Here is a 16600-nt window from a genome sequence, read left to right as displayed (position 1 = left end):
TAAAATAAAGGATTGTTAGACATACACAGTACCAACCACCTCATTGACTTTCGTTATTTATTAGTTTAACCCTTTCAGGACTGAATTTTTTTTCTAAAGGAAGGGAATTTTTTATGCTCGAATGCTCTTATGTGATTTTTTAATGATTTTAAACGCAAGATGTACGGTATACATGCATGTACCCGTTTTCGAAATATACTTTGTACACTTCGCTTCTTTTTACGGACTAATATAATTAATTTTGAAACATTCATTCTTGGATGTGATTTTTAAAATTTCCCCGGCCAATTGAACGTTCAAACAAATTTCGGGCTTGCACAATATTTCAAGTGGACACCTGCCAGTCATTTTCAGGTGAGGCATCGTAGACTGACGAAGACTTGATCCGTTCTCGCTTCCCACGCGCGGGTTCCCGGGTTCGATTCCCGGCGGGGTCAGGGATTTTCTCTGCCTCGTGATGGCTGGGTGTTGTGTGATGTCCTTAGGTTAGTTAGGTTTAAGTAGTTCTAAGTTCTAGGGGACTGATGACCATAGATGTTAAGTCCCATAGTGCTCAGAGCCATTTGAACTTGCTCCGTTCCACCCTACTTAGCACGGAACGAGTCTTTCGCCCATGCGTCAAACTTCAAATTGACAGACGGATCTCGCTTCCCGGCGGCAGCGACCTCGCTGATGGAACTGCGGAACTCAGCTGCCCTCTGATTAACGCTCGACGCAGCCGTTAGCGCACTCGGTCGTCTTTGATTAGAACAAATCGTGGAGATTATTGCGTTCCACACACTGTCCAATTGGCAGCCGCTACCACGGTTCATCAGATTTTCCGCCAGGCGTATTTCAACGGATAGGACAGACTCACACGCACTGTGAAAGAACGCTGCGAGCGCTTCAACATTGCACTCGCCTTTCGCAACCAAGCAAGTCCGCTATTGACGAACTCTGTATTTCCACTGGACATTAAATGGAGTATGACAGAACTGCAATTCTGAGCACAGTAACATCTTTTTGGGACTCTACTGTTAAACAATCCGTGGAAATCGGTCATTAAAAGGACACCGTCTTCCTCCTCTGCAAGTCGGCAGAGAGGTTGACTGAGAGCCTTACGCAAAGGCTGTCTTGGCTGACAGCTTTGCGAACAACTTCACACCGATAGAGGATAATATAAAAATGGTTCAAATGGCCGGCCGTTGTGACCGAGCGGTTCTAGGCGCTTCAGTCTGGAAACGCGCGACCGCTACGGTCGCAGTTTCGAATCCTGCCTCGGGCATGGATGTGTGTGATGTCCATAGATTAGTTAGGTTTAAGTAGTTCTAAGTTCTAGGGGACTGATGACCTCAGATGTTAAGTCCCATAGTGCTCAGAGCCATTTGATTTGGTTCAAATGGCTCTGAGCACTATGGGACTTACCTTCTGAGGTCATCAGTCCCCTAGAACTTAGAACTACTTAAACCTAACTAATCTACGGACATCACACACATCCACGCCCGAGGCAGGTTGGTTGGTTGGTTGGTTGGTTGGTTTGGGGGGGATGAAAGGGACCAGACTGCGACGGTCATCGGTCCCTTTTTCCAAAAAAGTAAAACCACCCAAAGAGAATAAAAAACGAAAACAGGAAAGACGTCAGACGACACAGGACAAGAAATACCCCTACAGAGATCAGACGAAACAAATTAAAATCACACAGAGTGTGACAGTGGTTGGCCGACCATAGAGATAAAAAGGAAAAGCCAACCACCGAGAACACATTAAAAACTCAGCGTAAAATCGTAGGCCAATGGCCAGAATCAACACAAACGAACAGAACAAACACTCAGAGTAAATAATAAAAACCCCCTGCCCGAATAAAACGGAAAACTAAGTCAGCCATACCAGGGTCATCACATAAGAGGGCAGGGAGCGTATCAGGCAGCGCAAATGTCTGCCTGACCACAGCTAAAAGGGGGCAGGCCAACAAAATGTGGGCCACTGTCAAAGCCGCCCCGCAGCGACATACAGGAGGGTCCTCCCGGCGCAGTAAATAACTGTGTGTCAGGTGGGAGTGGCCAATGCGGAGCCGACAAAGGACGACAGAGTCCCTGCGGTTGGCTCGCAGGGGTGACCGCCACACAGTCGTCGTCTCCTTGATGGCACGGAGTTTATTGGGCATGATCCGATTGCGCCATTCAGCGTCCCAAAGCGCAAAAACGTTTCGGCGGAGGACTGCCCGCAAATCAGTCTCTGGGAGGCCAACGTCCAGAGACTGTTTACTCGTGGCCTCTTTCGCCAGGCGGTCAACATGTTCATTGCCCGGGATACCGACATGACCGGGGGTCCACACAAAGACCACAGAGCGGCCGCAACGCGCTAGAGTATGCAGGGACTCATGGATAGCCATCACCAGACGAGAACAAGGAAAACACTGGTCGAGAGCTCGTAAACCGCTCAGGGAATCGCTACAGATAACGAAGGACTCACCTGAGCAGGAGCGGATATACTCTAGGGCACGAAAGATGGCGACTAGCTCAGCAGTGTAAACGCTGCAGCCAGCCGCCAAGGACCGTTGTTCGGAATGGTCCCCTAGAGTTAGCGCATACCCGACACGACCAGCAACCATCGAACCGTCGGTGTAAACAATTCCAGAGCCCTGATACGTGGCCAGGATGGAATAAAAGCGGCGGCGGAAGGCCTCTGGAAGGACCGAGTCCTTCGAGCCCTGTGCCAAGTCGAGCCGAAGGCAAGGGCGAGGAACACACCACAGGGGTGTACGCAGAGGCGCCCGGAAAGGAGGTGGAACTGGGAAAAACCCAAGCCCGCAGAGAAGCTCCTTGATGCGTACGGCGATCGGACAACCCGACCGGGGCCGACGGTCTGGCAGATGGACGACTGACTGCGGGAACAGGACACGATAATTTGGATGCCCGGGCAAGCTAAAAACATGGGCAGCATAAGCGGCCAGCAAACGTTGGCGTCGGAACCGCAGTGGAGGTACACCTGCCTCCACTAGGACACTGTCCACAGGGCTGGTGCGGAAAGCACCAGTGGCAAGGCGTATCCCGCTGTGGAGAATTGGGTCCAGCACCCGTAACGCAGATGGGGATGCTGAGCCATAAGCTAGGCACCCATAATCCAGGCGAGACTGGATTAACGCCTGGTAGAGCCGCAACAGGGTAGATCGGTCGGCGCCCCAGCGGGTGTGGCTCAAACAACGCAGGGCGTTGAGATGCCGCCAACACGCTTGTTTAAGCTGCCGGATATGAGGCAGCCAAGTCAACCGGGCATCAAAAAGGACACCCAAAAACCTGTGGGTCTCCACCACAGCAAGAAGTTCGTCGGCAAGATAAAGCCGCGGCTCAGGATGGACCGTTCGGCGCCGGCAGAAATGCATAACGCGGGTCTTGGCAGCCGAAAACTGAAAACCACGCACTACAGCCCAAGACTGCGCCTTGCGGATTACGCCCTGTAGCTGACGTTCAGCTGCTGCAATGCTAATAGAACTATAGTAAAGACAGAAGTCGTCAGCATACAGGGAAGCGGAGACAGAATTTCCTACTGCCGCAGCGAGACCGTTTATTGCAATTAAAAACAGGCAGACACTGAGGACAGAGCCCTGGGGTACCCCGTTCTCCTGGACGAGGGAGGAACTATACGAGGCCGCGACTTGCACACGGAAGGTACGATACGACAGAAAATTTCTGATAAAGATCGGCAGAGGGCCCCGAAGACCCCATCCATGAAGCGTAGAAAGGATGTGATGACGCCATGTCGTATCGTACGCCTTCCGCATGTCGAAAAAGACAGCGACCAGGTGCTGACGGCGGGCAAAGGCTGTACGGATGGCCGACTCAAGGCTCACCAGATTGTCGGTGGCGGAGCGGCCTTTACGGAACCCACCCTGAGACGGAGCCAGAAGGCCCCGAGACTCCAGCACCCAATTTAAGCGCCGGCTCACCATCCATTCAAGCAACTTGCAAAGAACGTTGGTGAGACTAATGGGACGGTAGCTGTCCACCTCCAGAGGGTTCTTTCCAGGTTTCAAAATGGGGATGACAATACTTTCCCGCCATTGCGACGGAAACTCACCCTCGACCCAGAGACGGTTGTAAAGGTCGAGGAGGCGTCGCTTGCAGTCCACTGAAAGGTGTTTCAGCATCTGACAGTGGACGCGATCTGGCCCGGGAGCGGTATCAGGGCAAGCGGCAAGGGCACTCTGAAATTCCCACTCACTGAATGGAGCGTTGTAGGGTTCAGAAGCGTTGGTGTGAAAAGAAAGGCTCCGACGTTCCATCCGCTCTTTAATGGAGCGGATGGCCTGGGGGTAATTCGCAGAAGCGGAACTCATAGCAAAATGCTCTGCTAAGCGGTTTGCAATGACGTCGGAGTCAGTACAAACTGCTCCATTCAGTGAGAGCGCAGGGACGCTGGCAGGGGTCCGATAGCCGAAGACCCGTCGAATTTTGGCCCAGACCTGCGATGGAGTGACATGGAGTCCAATGGTGGACACATACCGCTCCCAGCACTCCTTCTTGCCTTGGCGGATAAGGAGGCGGGCCCGCGCACGCAGCCGTTTGAAGGCGATAAGGTGGTCCATGGAGGGATGTCGCTTGTGACGCTGGAGCGCCCGCCGGCGATCTTTAATCGCTTCAGCGATCTCAGGCGACCACCAAGGCACAGCCCTCCGCCGAGGGGACCCAGAAGAACGGGGAATGGCAGACTCGGCGGCAGTGACGATGCCGGCGGTGACCGATGTAACCACCGCATCAATGGCATCAGTTGAGAGAGGCTCAATAGCGGCAGTGGAGGAGAACAAGTCCCAGTCAGCCTTATTCATAGCCCATCTGCTAGGGCGCCCAGAAGAGTGACGCTGTGGTAGTGACAGAAAAATCGGAAAGTGGTCACTACCACACAGGTCGTCATGCACACTCCAGTGGACAGATGGGAAGAGGCTAGGGCTACAGATTGAAAGGTCAATGGCGGAGTAGGTGCCATGCACCACACTGAAGTGTGTGGAGACACCATCATTCAAAATCGAGAGATCGAGTTGCGACAATAAATGCTCAACGGTGGCGCCTCGAAAAGTCGCCCAGTAATAAGAAAGGTGGCGGCAATTGGGCTATCAGCGCAGCCAGGACATGCTGCGCGACATCACCCTCCGGTGGAAGGTAAAGACTGCAGACGGTAAGAGCCTGCGGCGTCCACACCCTAACAGCGACAGCCTCTAAAGCTGTTTGTAGAGGGACAGACCCGCTGTGAAGAGAGTTAAGGACATAGATGCAGACGCCACCAGACACCCTTTCATAAGCTGCTCGGTTCTTATAATAACCCCGATAGCCACGGAGGGCGGGGGTGCGCATTGCTGGAAACCAAGTTTCCTGCAAAGCAATGCAGAGGAAAGGGTGAAGGCTGAGAAGTTGGCGGAGCTCAGCTAGATGGTGGAAGAAACCGCTGCAGTTCCACTGGAGGATGGTTTTGTCCATGGCTGAGAAAGGCGTGCCGGGACTGGGACGGCAGATTACGCCGCTGGGTCACCTGCTGCCTCCGATTGAGCACCCGTGCTAGTGCTATTGCTATTCACGGCGTCTGAGGGACCGGCGAGATCGAGGTCCTCAGCGGACGCCAGAATCTCCACCTCGTCCGCAGACGCAGAGCTAGAAGGTTGCGATGGGGTGGCTACCACCGCGCGTTCCTTGGGCTTAGAGCTGCTCTTCTTTGATTTCTCACGCTGCTCCTTGGGTTTAACTGGCTGGGAGGGCTTCACCGATTCAGTCTCCAGGACTGAGGAGGATCGGGAAGCCCTTCGACCTGCAGATTGTGGGCACTTACGCCACTGTCGATCGTCAGCCTTCCCGCCGGTGGAGACCTGGGAAGGGAGGGACCCAAGGGACCCCTTGCGAGCGTGAGAAGCCGAAGAAGTTGGACACTTCTCCGGCTTAGAAGCGGGGACCGACGTCCCCGACGGGGGGGGATGGTGTTGCTCCTGAGGTAGGTGGCACAGGAGCAATCCGGTGGGTAGAGCCCCCCACTGGCAAGGGGGCATGAGGAGTTGTACCACTCGTCGATCCGGCCGGAAGGCGCGAAACTGATGGGGCTAGCACAGGTGTTGTAGCAGCGGCGTAGGAAGTTGTCATTCTCACTGGATGTAATCGGTCGTATTTCCGTTTGGCCTCAGTATAAGTCAGTCGGTCCAGGGTCTTATATTCCATGATTTTGCGCTCTTTCTGGAATATTCTGCAGTCTGGCGAGCAAGGTGAATGGTGCTCCCCGCAGTTGACGCAGATGGGAGGCGGGGCACATGGAGTATCGGGATGAGATGGGCGTCCGCAATCTCGACATGTGAGGCTGGAAGTGCAGCGGGAAGACATATGGCCGAACTTCCAGCACTTGAAGCACCGCATCGGGGGAGGGATATAGGGCTTGACGTCACATCGGTAGACCATCACCTTGACCTTTTCCGGTAACGTATCACCCTCGAAGGCCAAGATGAAGGCACCGGTAGCAACCTGATTGTCCCTCGGACCCCGATGAACGCGCCGGACGAAATGAACACCTCTACGTTCTAAGTTGGCGCGCAGCTCGTCATCAGACTGCAAAAGGAGGTCCCTATGGAAAATAACACCCTGGACCATATTTAAACTCTTATGGGGAGTAATAGTAACGTTAACATCCCCCAACTTGTCACAAGCAAGTAACCTGCGTGACTGGGCGGAGGATGCCGTTTGTATCAGTACTGAGCCAGAGCGCATTTTAGACAAGCCCTCCACCTCCCCAAACTTGTCCTCTAAATGCTCGACGAAGAACTGAGGCTTTGTGGAGAGAAAAGACTCCCCATCAGCTCTCGTGCAAACTAAGAATCGGGGCGAATAACTGTTACCTCCATCCTGGGACTTACGCTCTTCCCACGGCGTGGCCAGGGAGGGGAACGTTTTCGGATCGTACTTCTGAGCATTAAATTGAGCCCGAGAACGCTTAGAGACTGCTGGCGGCTGGCCGCCAGCGAGAGATGATGTACCACGCTTCATTGCGGGTCATCCGCCCTGATGCCACCTACTCCGACCAAGGGCCCTCCCCACGGGCGCCACCCAGCCACAGCAAAGGCCACCTGGCAGGATGGCCGTTGCCGGGAGTCCTGATACCCCAGGAGGATAGGCATCTACTCCTTGGCATACGTGGGGAGTTAACGGCGCAGGCATCAGTAGAGCGATCCCTGTGTTGTCAGGGGGCTACAACCAAGAGGGTACATGGCGGCCCCACCACAACGGACTGGCTACCGTGCTGGATCTTAGGTGCAAAACTGTCCAAGGTCGTCGTCGCAGTTAAAAGAAACACTGCAGAGGGCAGCGTGGTAATCGCACCCAGGGACGTATCCCCGCCCTAAAGATCGAAAACGAGCGGGACACCATTGCAACGACGTGAAAGCCGGCTAAAGGTCTAACTGCACGACGGATACAGTGCACCATGTAAGGCGCCCTTCCCCAATTGGCTCGCTCTTCGGAATAATTTAGAAAGATGGAGGTCAAACCCGAGAGGGGACCATCACATAAGGCCAAAACATGTGAGACTCCTTTTAGTCGCCTCTTACGACAGGCAGGAATACCGCGGGCCTATTCTAACCCCCAACCCGCAGGGGGGCCCGAGGCAGGATTCGAACCTGCGACCGTAGCGGTCGCGCAGCTCCAGACTGTGGCGCGTAGAACCGCTCGGCCACTCCAGCCGGCAGGATAATATAGACGAAGAACACACACACAAGCTGTACAAAACGGCTGTCCATTTTCCTAGTTGATGACGCATGTGATGCCACTGAACTCGTCACTGAGGAGGAAGTAGACGTCCAACTCCGTTTCATAAACGTCAGGAAGGCCTGAGGCTGTGATCAGGTGGAAGCTCTTATGCTGAAACAAATGCCACCTGATGAACTGCGGCCTATCACAAATGCCTTCAACTATGTTTTGTGGACTAGTAACTACCCCTCTGCGCGGCCCGTAACTGCTGCGTGCTGTCGATGAAAGACAGCCCTGTCCGTTTTTGTGCAAGCTGTGTGTAACCTTTCCCGAATTCCCTCTAAGTGTTGTTTTTATTGACCTAACTGTTGTGCTTGTCCTCTTTGCGTCCGGTGCATGGACGCGTTTGTATTCTGCCTATCTCACTCCGAAGCAGGTCGAGCCATCTGGTGGTCCGTCGTCTGTGCTGCTGGCTTCCCAGTCTCGAAATTTGCCGACTGTCAGACTGCGGCGACACTTCATAGAACCGTCGAGCAGTCTGTTTTATGTCATACCTAATCAATGGGATGCCTGTTTCCTCATGGAAGGCCCCGGCCGGGTAGTCTCGTGGTAAGTGCAAGGCGAGTCGCAGTGTGTGTATCGGCTGCGTTTCCCCACACTGCAGACGTGTATTCTAGCACTGGTCGGATCAGTGCCAGGTATAGCATAATTCCGCAGTGCGGAGGAAGTGTTGATTCTGGGTTGAATAGGGGATAAAGTGCCTTCAAGCGTGTATGCGCTTTTCCTCAGACCTCGCGGATATGCGGCTTCCAGGTGAGGTGTCCATCGAGAGTTACCCTTAGATACCGTGGGAGACAAGTGGATGGGGCCTCCCATGAATCGCAACGCCTGAAGGTCCTTGGGCATTCTACGTCGCGTTATTACGACAGGCTGGCTTTTGGTGGCATTGAACTTAAGGCGCCATTTCGCGCCCAGGCTCCCAGGACATCACATGCCTCCTGTAAGTGGCGGCGAACGACGTCAATCCTTAGGGAACGCGCGTAGAGTGCGGCGTCATCCGTATGTAGTGCAAGGGATACCCTATCGGTGCGTAATACATCGGATGTATTCAGAGGGTACAGCAGGGGGCCGAGAACCGACCCCTGCGGCACTCCCGCACGTATAGGCCTATTGGTAGAGATGCCGTCTTCGGCACGAACATGAAAAGTCCGATCACGCAGATATGACGCGATGAGTTTGACATGTGGCGTCGAATCCCTGGAACAAAAAATCTGTAAAGGAGATCCTCGTGCCACACGTAGTCCTGCCTTGGAGACGGCAGGAAATACCGCCCCTGAGTACTCTCAACGCTCCAGGGCTCCCAAACCCAACGGGTGGCAGCCCTTGTGCTTGGTGAAAAGACTGAACATGCACAAACGTGTACATGAGGTTTCCATTGAGGAAAAATATTTCTGTTGCAGCTAATACACAGCAAACATTAATTTACAGAATTGTAGCCGGAGGATCTGAACGGTTTAATACAACACCGACAAAAACAGATGAGTTTTGTTTGTTGAACGTCACTCATACGTTGTGCATTTTCCTGTAATTTTAGATTAAGGAATGTTCAGACAATATTATTTTCCAATCTTAAACTACAGTTAGATGGTGAATTCTGTTGAGACATTGATTTCGAGCCTATATAATCTCGTTGAGGGGCAATGGTCTCAGAAAGCCTGATCAGCACATTTCGAGAATGTTTACAAGAAACTAATTGGTTACAAATCGTCTATACAGGGTGGTCCATTGATAAGTGACCGAGCCAAATATCTCACGAAATAAGCATCAAACGAAAAAACTACAAAGGACGAAACTCGTCTAGCTTGAAGGGGGAAACCAGATGGCGCTATGGTTGGCCCGCTAGAGGGCGCCGCCATTGGTCAAACGGATATCAACTGCGTTTTTTTTAAATAGGAACCCCCATTTTTACTACATATTCGTGTAGTACGTAAAGAAATATGAATGTTTTAGTTGGACCACTTTTTTCCTTTGTGATAGATGGCGCTGTAATAGTAACAAACGTATAAGTACGTTGTATCACGTAACATTCCGCCAGTGCGGACGGTATTTGCTTCGTGATACATTATCCGTGTTAAAATGGACCGTTTACCAATTGTGCAAAAGGTCGATATCGTGATGATGTATAGCTATTGTGATCAAAATGCCCAACGGGGTGTGCTATGTATGGTGCTCGGTATCCTGGACGACATCATCCAAGTGTCCGGACCGTTCGCCGGATAGTTACGTTATTTAAGGAAAGAGGAAGTGTTCACCCACATGTGAAACGTCAACCACGACCTGCAACAAATGAAGATGCCCAAGTAGGTGTTTTAGCTGCTGTCGCGGCTAACCCGTACATCAGTAGCAGACAAATTGCGCGAGAATTTAGAATCGGGAATCTCAAAAACGTCGGTGTTGAGAATGCTACATCAACATCGATTGCACCCGTACCATATTTCTATGCACCAGGAATTGCATGGCGACGACTTTGAACGTCGTGTACAGTTTTGCCACTGGGCACATGAGAAATTACGGGACGATGACAGATTTTTTGCACGCGTTCTATTTAGCGACGAAGCGTCATTCACCAACAGCGGTAACGTAAACCGGCATAATATGCACTATTGGAAATCTGTCCCGATATAAACGTTGAGCGCTGCGACCATTACTGTCTCCCAAACCATAAAGCAAACGAACGTCTGCCAACTCCTCATCTGAGTACACTTCCACTGCACTACACCGGAAACCAAGTCCGTGATGAAGACTAAACAGTTGATCGTGAGCTCAGATGGAACACCAATCCTAAGCAAAGAAGGGAAAGCTGAAAGGTGGAAGCAGTATATAGAGGGTCTGAACAAAGGAGATGAATTTGAAGGAAATGTTATAGAAAGAGAAATGGATGTAGATGAAGATGAGCTGAAAGATATGATACTTCGAGAACAATTTGACGGAGGTCTGAAAGATCCAAGTTGAAAGAAGGTCCCGGGGGTAGCCGACATTCCGTCAAAACTACTGACAGCCTTGGGAGAACCAGTCATGACAAAACTCTTCCATCCGGTGTGTGAGACAGGCGAAATACCCTCAGATTTCAAGAATAATATAATAATCCAATTCCAAAGAAAGCTGTTGCTGACAGGTGTGAAAATTATCGAACTACCAGTTTAATAAGTCATGGTTGCAAAATACTAACACGAATTCTTTACAGAAGAATGGAAACATTGGTAGAAGCTGACCTAGGGGAAACTGGTTTGGATTCTGGAGAAATGTACAACATGCGAGGCAATACTGACCCTGCGACTTATGAGACAGGTTAAGGAAAGGCGAACCTACGTTTTTAGCATTTGTAGACTTGGAGAAAACTTCCGACAATGTTGACTGAAACACTCTCTTTGAAGTTCTGAAGACAGCAAGGGTAAAATACAAGGTGCGAAAGGCTATTTAGAACTTGTACAGAAACCATACGGCAGTTATAAATGTCGAGGGGTATGAAGAGGAAGCAGTGGTTGAGAAGGGAGTGAGGCAGGATAGTGGTAGTCTGCCCCCATGTTATTCAAACTGTACACTGAACACGCAGTAAAGAAAATTAAGGAAAAATTTGGAGTAGGAATTAAAGTTCAAGAAGAAGAAATACAAACTTTATGGTTTGCCGACGACATCGAAATTCTGTCTCAGACAGCAAGAAACTTGAAAGATCAATGAAACGGAATGGAAAGTGTCTTGAAAGGAAAATATAAGATGAACATTGACAAAAACAAAACAAGGATAATGGAATGTAGTCGAATTAAATCAGGGGATGCTAAGGAAAACAGATTAGGAAACGAGACACTTAAAGTAGTACATGAGTTTTGCTGTTTGGGTAGCAAAATAACTGAAGATGGCCGAAATAGAGGGGATATAAAATGTAGACTGGCAATGGCAAGAAAAGCATTTCTGAAGAAGAAAAATTTGTTAACATCGAATATATATTTAAATATTAGGAAGTTTTTTCTGAAGGTTATTTGTATGGAGTCTTGCCATGTATGGAACTGAATGTTGGGCAATCAACAGTTTAGGACAAAAATAGAATAGGAGCTTCCGAAATGTGGTGCTACATAAGTATGTTGAAGATTGAATGGGTCGTTCACGCAACTATGAGGTTGTACTGAAGAGAATTGGGGTGACAAGAAGTTTGTGGCACAAATTAGCCAAAAGAAGGGATCGAATAATAGGGCACATTTTGAGTCATCAATGGGTCACCAATTTAGTATTGGAGGGAAGTGTGGGAGGTGAAAATAGTAGAGGGAGGCCAAGAGATGAGTACAATTAGCAGATCCAGAAGGATGTAGGTTGCAGTATTTACTCAGAGATGAAGAAACTCACACAGGATAGAGTAGCAAGGAGAGCGTCATCAAATTAGCCTTCGGACTGAAGACCACGACAACATTCTCTAGGCATTTATCCAGAAGGGCCAACTCCCGTTTTCAAAAATATTCATCCGTTGTCGAGAAACTCGCAAAAACTTGTATTTTGGTGTGTACCAAAACCTAGCCGCGGATTCCGAGACGGCTATTTGCAGCAAATGTTTTACGATGTACTCCTAAGGTCCCGATCTCGAACAACCTTGATAACTTTCTTCGCATTTTTATCCATTTCCAGATATAGAGGTTCAAAGTTATCTATAGGTGCACATAAAGTACGACCGTACTGTCCGGTGTGAGATAAAAACAAAGTTTATAAAGCGACGTAGCAAGAAGAAATATGCTGTAAAGTGTCCCAGTTATCATCTGGGAAACCCTTGTTGTAGTAGTGATGCACATGCAAAATTTTTCTACACGTGAAATCCGGTATGATGCGTAAAACTAGTTTTTGCGTTACTCCCATTTCACCTAACAAGGGAAACTCCTCATTGCACTTCCCTCAGATTTAGTGTTAAGATAAACCAGCGGGTAGCCCATCAAAAACTGAACAAAGATCGGGCATAAACACCGGGAGAAGGTGTACTGAACTGTGAAAAAAGAAGCAAAATAGAAACAGTGAACGTTCCAAGCTCAAGACATGCAACATCAAACGAGTTGGCAGAACCAAGGCGTCTTGATTATGGGCTCACGGTGTTGGATTGCTAAAGGGGATATTCGTATTCAAATCTCTCTCTCTTTTTTGTTTTTCACAAAGTTATTAACTGTCCGTCTTGTCACTGGACACAAACACAAACGTGAATAATACAGCGGACAGTCACGTCAATGACCAGACGGACAGTTCATAAGTTTGTGGAAAGAAAAAAAAAATTAATATGGCAAGGGGGAGATTTGAACACGGATCTCTCGTTTTGCATTTCCAACACTATGACCACATAACCACGATGCCTTAGCTCTGCCGATTCTCTTGATGTTCCATATCTTGGGTTTGGACCGTTCGCTGTTTCCATTTTGCTTCTTTTTTGACAGTTCAGCACACTTTCTTCCTGTTCGATCTGTGTTCAGTTTTTGATGGGCTATCCAGTGAGCCATCTTACCATTAAATGTGAGGAGGTGCGATGGGGAGTTTCCCTTGTAAGTGAACTAGCCTATCTGTATTTTACTGACCAATACATTGCTGTTCATACGAGTTACATGACCTGCTGCAGCAGGGAAATGAGAGGAACAGTGGAAAAATGCGTCTATCGGGACACGAAAAATGCGAATATGTTTCTGTTTACTTAAAACTCTCTTAATGAAAAATCAGCGGCCTCATTCTATCTTCCTTGAAACTTTTAAAATTTTCCCAAAACTTTAGGCATGAAAACATATTAGCGCTTTTTTATGCTCAGAGAGTACAAGACAACAGTGGCAGTAGGAACTAGATGGAAAAGTAATAAGTATTGGAAGACAGCAGACAGTGGATGTGTTATATGTGTATTTTAAAACTACTGTATGTTTAAATTCGTATCTTAGTTCCACGACACACTTTCATAGTTACATAGTGCGAAACATACAGAATCATGGTGTATATGCATGTATATTCGAGCTTTTTTTTTTTTTTTTTTTTTTTTTTACATTGTGTTAAGATAACTGCTATATCATTTCCAGATGATCCCTGGATGAATCCATATATACTGAAGGGGATAATTTCTGGATCCCTTATGGAGCAGAGTCGGTATGTGAAGGTAACTAATGCACAGCTATGATAGATTCTAACAAAAGGGGAAAATCTAATAAGAAATTTAAACACACACACACACACACACACACACACACAGACACGCATCACATATTTGTACGCACGTGGAGAGGGGAGTGGACTGGAGAGCGTAGAAGACATGGAAGGATTAAGAGAAAGATGCCATGAGAATGACAAGAGGAGAGGAAGAAGGGAGAAAAAATATATTCAGTTACCATGCTAGGTGATATGGGCAGATTTGGGGAACTGTGTTAAATTCTGTATTTAAATGTGCGATTTGCTATTATGTATAAGTACAAGGCAATAATATGACTTACAATATCTAGTGTTTACATTTAAGCGATGAATGAAGTAAATGTACTTGCTTTCATTCGTATACATAAAATTGACTGAACTGCTTCTTAGAAGCAACGTAATTGGTTACTTAAATGCAAACAGATACCAAAGGATCAAACATTGCTATTATGTTCAGTGTAAGATATCCATCTCTTCACACGAACAACGAGTAGAACATTCAATTAGTATTCTACGAATAGTAATTGACTTTCATATCGTAAGGTGAAGTCTGCGAAGTGACTTAAACATCGAGCGCTTGAAAAAATATGTTAAACCGGCAATGTATAAGGTAATATTTAACTTTCTCGTATCATAAACAAAAAATTTCATATTGCTGCTGCATAAATTGGTGAAAACTGCCGTTAAATACGGAGTGCGCAAAACAGTGCAACGTACTTACACAACTGCCATGTACTAATAATATATTTCGAGTTAAACATCGCCGCAAAATTTCAAAACACACTACATAAACAACATTCCGCACAAACACGCCTTAGTTGCCAAAGGTACTGAAGATATGTACAAATCAAAGAACATGGTAAAGACACAAATAAAGATGGTTTTCAATATCTCTCTTTCGTGCGAAAATCCATAGTTATTAGCCATTCATTATTCTTGCTTTTATTTTCAGAAGTTGGAGAACTGTGGAGAAGTTTCCTTGGCGCAAGATCCCTTACTTCCCATCAGTAACAGATTGTATTTAATACAACAAAGTTTAAATTCTTCAATACTTCTTGCTAATTTTATAAAAAGTTTTTAAATTTAGAGCAGAATATCATCGAAATATCCGTAACAGTGAAATGACTATTTATTTGACAAATAGCAATGGTGTGGTACTGAAACAAATGACTATGTCGAAATATTTTTCACTGGATTGTGATACGAGATTCGAGCAGGCTGTGACTTGTGTGTCGTCTGGCTCAGACGTAATGGCTACCATGGAGGGTTCGCTTAGCAAGTGGACAAATGTGATGAAAGGATGGCAATTCAGATGGTTCGTGCTGGATGACAACGCCGGCCTGTTATCTTACTACACCGTAAGTTGTTTGCGTTATTTTTTCATTACACATTTCTGTCATACACTGGAATTTGTTCTTAAGTGCGCATGTCTGTAAACATCAACTGTCATAATTCGTAGATGATGCGGTTATTTGTTAATTGACTAAACAGAATATCGAAATTGAAGTGATTTTCTTAACGTAGACGACATAGTGGTACTCATATTCGTTTCTGAGAATTGTCGTTAATATTACCGGCGTTGCAAGCCTCTCTTGTCATTGCGCGCTATTGCGAGATCCGCGTTTGTAAACATCAAGGTTTGAGATTCACAACTGTGATGTATGTGCGTACAAGAATCCCAGAAAATGTTTACTGATTACTCCAGTTGAGTTTGTAGTCTTGCATTTTCCCTAGTTTACGAGAACCAGCAAATTTTAATTCCTGATTTCCTAAACATAGGAAAATCTGCGGTACAGCTAGAATACTGACTTCGTGAAAGGAAGTATTTTCAGTAATTGAGTACTCCCTGTGCAGGTAGTTCATTTTTATGTCTAGTTTTCTCTGATACTTTTTTTAAGTGCAGGAAAAATGATGGACACACATGTTGCAAATGCTACGAATAAATTTAAACGCAGGTAACAATTGATATGTTAGAGAACTACTATGTTTATTCTTTTTCTCACAGTTCAAGTATTTATTCCTTTACTCACAGTTTAATTTTCTTACACTGCGCTGTGAAGGTTCTAATATGAAGTTCATTTTTTTTCTGAAAATGTGTTGCCTCTACGCAAGCCTAGTGTAGCTTGCAAGAAATAGTAATTATTTGCTATTGAGGCTTGTAGTCAGCAATTTCTGCAGCTATCAAGCTCAAGAAATTCCACCATGACAAAATTATTTTTCGAATTAATTGTTAATACTCTGAATTTCTTTTGAATAATCATGCAAAGAGTTTATCTTAGGGTCTTGGTTTAGACTTAATATTGTTTTCTTGGATTGGCAACTAAAAAAATAAGTAAATAAAATAGAAAGACAGTATTCTCTACAGGGTTCATGCTATGCAGGAAGAGAGCTAAATATATCGGTTATTTCTGTGAAGTGATTCATTCAGAGCTCCTATATGTATGAATGTAACAAACTTCAGTTGCAGTATTATGTATTTGTAAATTTCTTATAGGTTTAATATTTGATAAGAGTCCATTAATAACGAACGTCTGGGTTGCAGTAGTGTCCATTAGTTTCACCATGAGCTCTCACTTAATATATGTTAAGTTTCAAAACTTCTTCAGAGAGATGTTTATTCAACTTCACTGCCAGGTCATTGCAGTTTATACTGTGATTAGAATTTTTCTTTATCATTGTCATTTTTCTCAAATCCTTACACAAGATATTTTGTTCACTTT

The 16600-nt window shown here is 46.9% G+C and overlaps 2 protein-coding genes across 3 annotated transcripts in view; one reads left to right on the top strand and one right to left on the bottom strand.

Annotated features, from left to right (window-relative positions):
* The window catches only part of LOC126190969 (3-hydroxy-3-methylglutaryl-coenzyme A reductase), a 431919-nt gene extending 417192 nt beyond the window's left edge, over positions 1 to 14727 (bottom strand). The window contains exon 1 of one of the 2 annotated variants that reach the window (XM_049931634.1): positions 14602 to 14727. The gene's annotated coding sequence lies outside the window, so the exon portion shown is untranslated. Of the gene's footprint in view, positions 1 to 14597 lie in introns of both variants that reach the window. The other variant, XM_049931636.1, reaches the window with a different exon arrangement.
* A 355-nt stretch (positions 14728 to 15082) lies between these two features.
* Positions 15083 to 16600, top strand: part of LOC126190687 (oxysterol-binding protein-related protein 9-like) — a 528891-nt gene continuing 527373 nt past the window's right edge. Inside the window, 1 exon segment of the mRNA XM_049931146.1 lies at positions 15083 to 15238. Within this exon segment, the coding sequence (XP_049787103.1) occupies positions 15131 to 15238 (108 nt within the window). The 5' untranslated portion in view covers positions 15083 to 15130.

The sequence above is a fragment of the Schistocerca cancellata genome, chromosome 6 (genome assembly GCF_023864275.1).
Source record: "Schistocerca cancellata isolate TAMUIC-IGC-003103 chromosome 6, iqSchCanc2.1, whole genome shotgun sequence".
Classification (NCBI taxonomy): Eukaryota; Metazoa; Arthropoda; class Insecta; order Orthoptera; family Acrididae; genus Schistocerca; species Schistocerca cancellata.
Note: the sequence above shows the minus strand (reverse complement) of the source record. Positions and strands in the feature narration are given on the sequence as shown.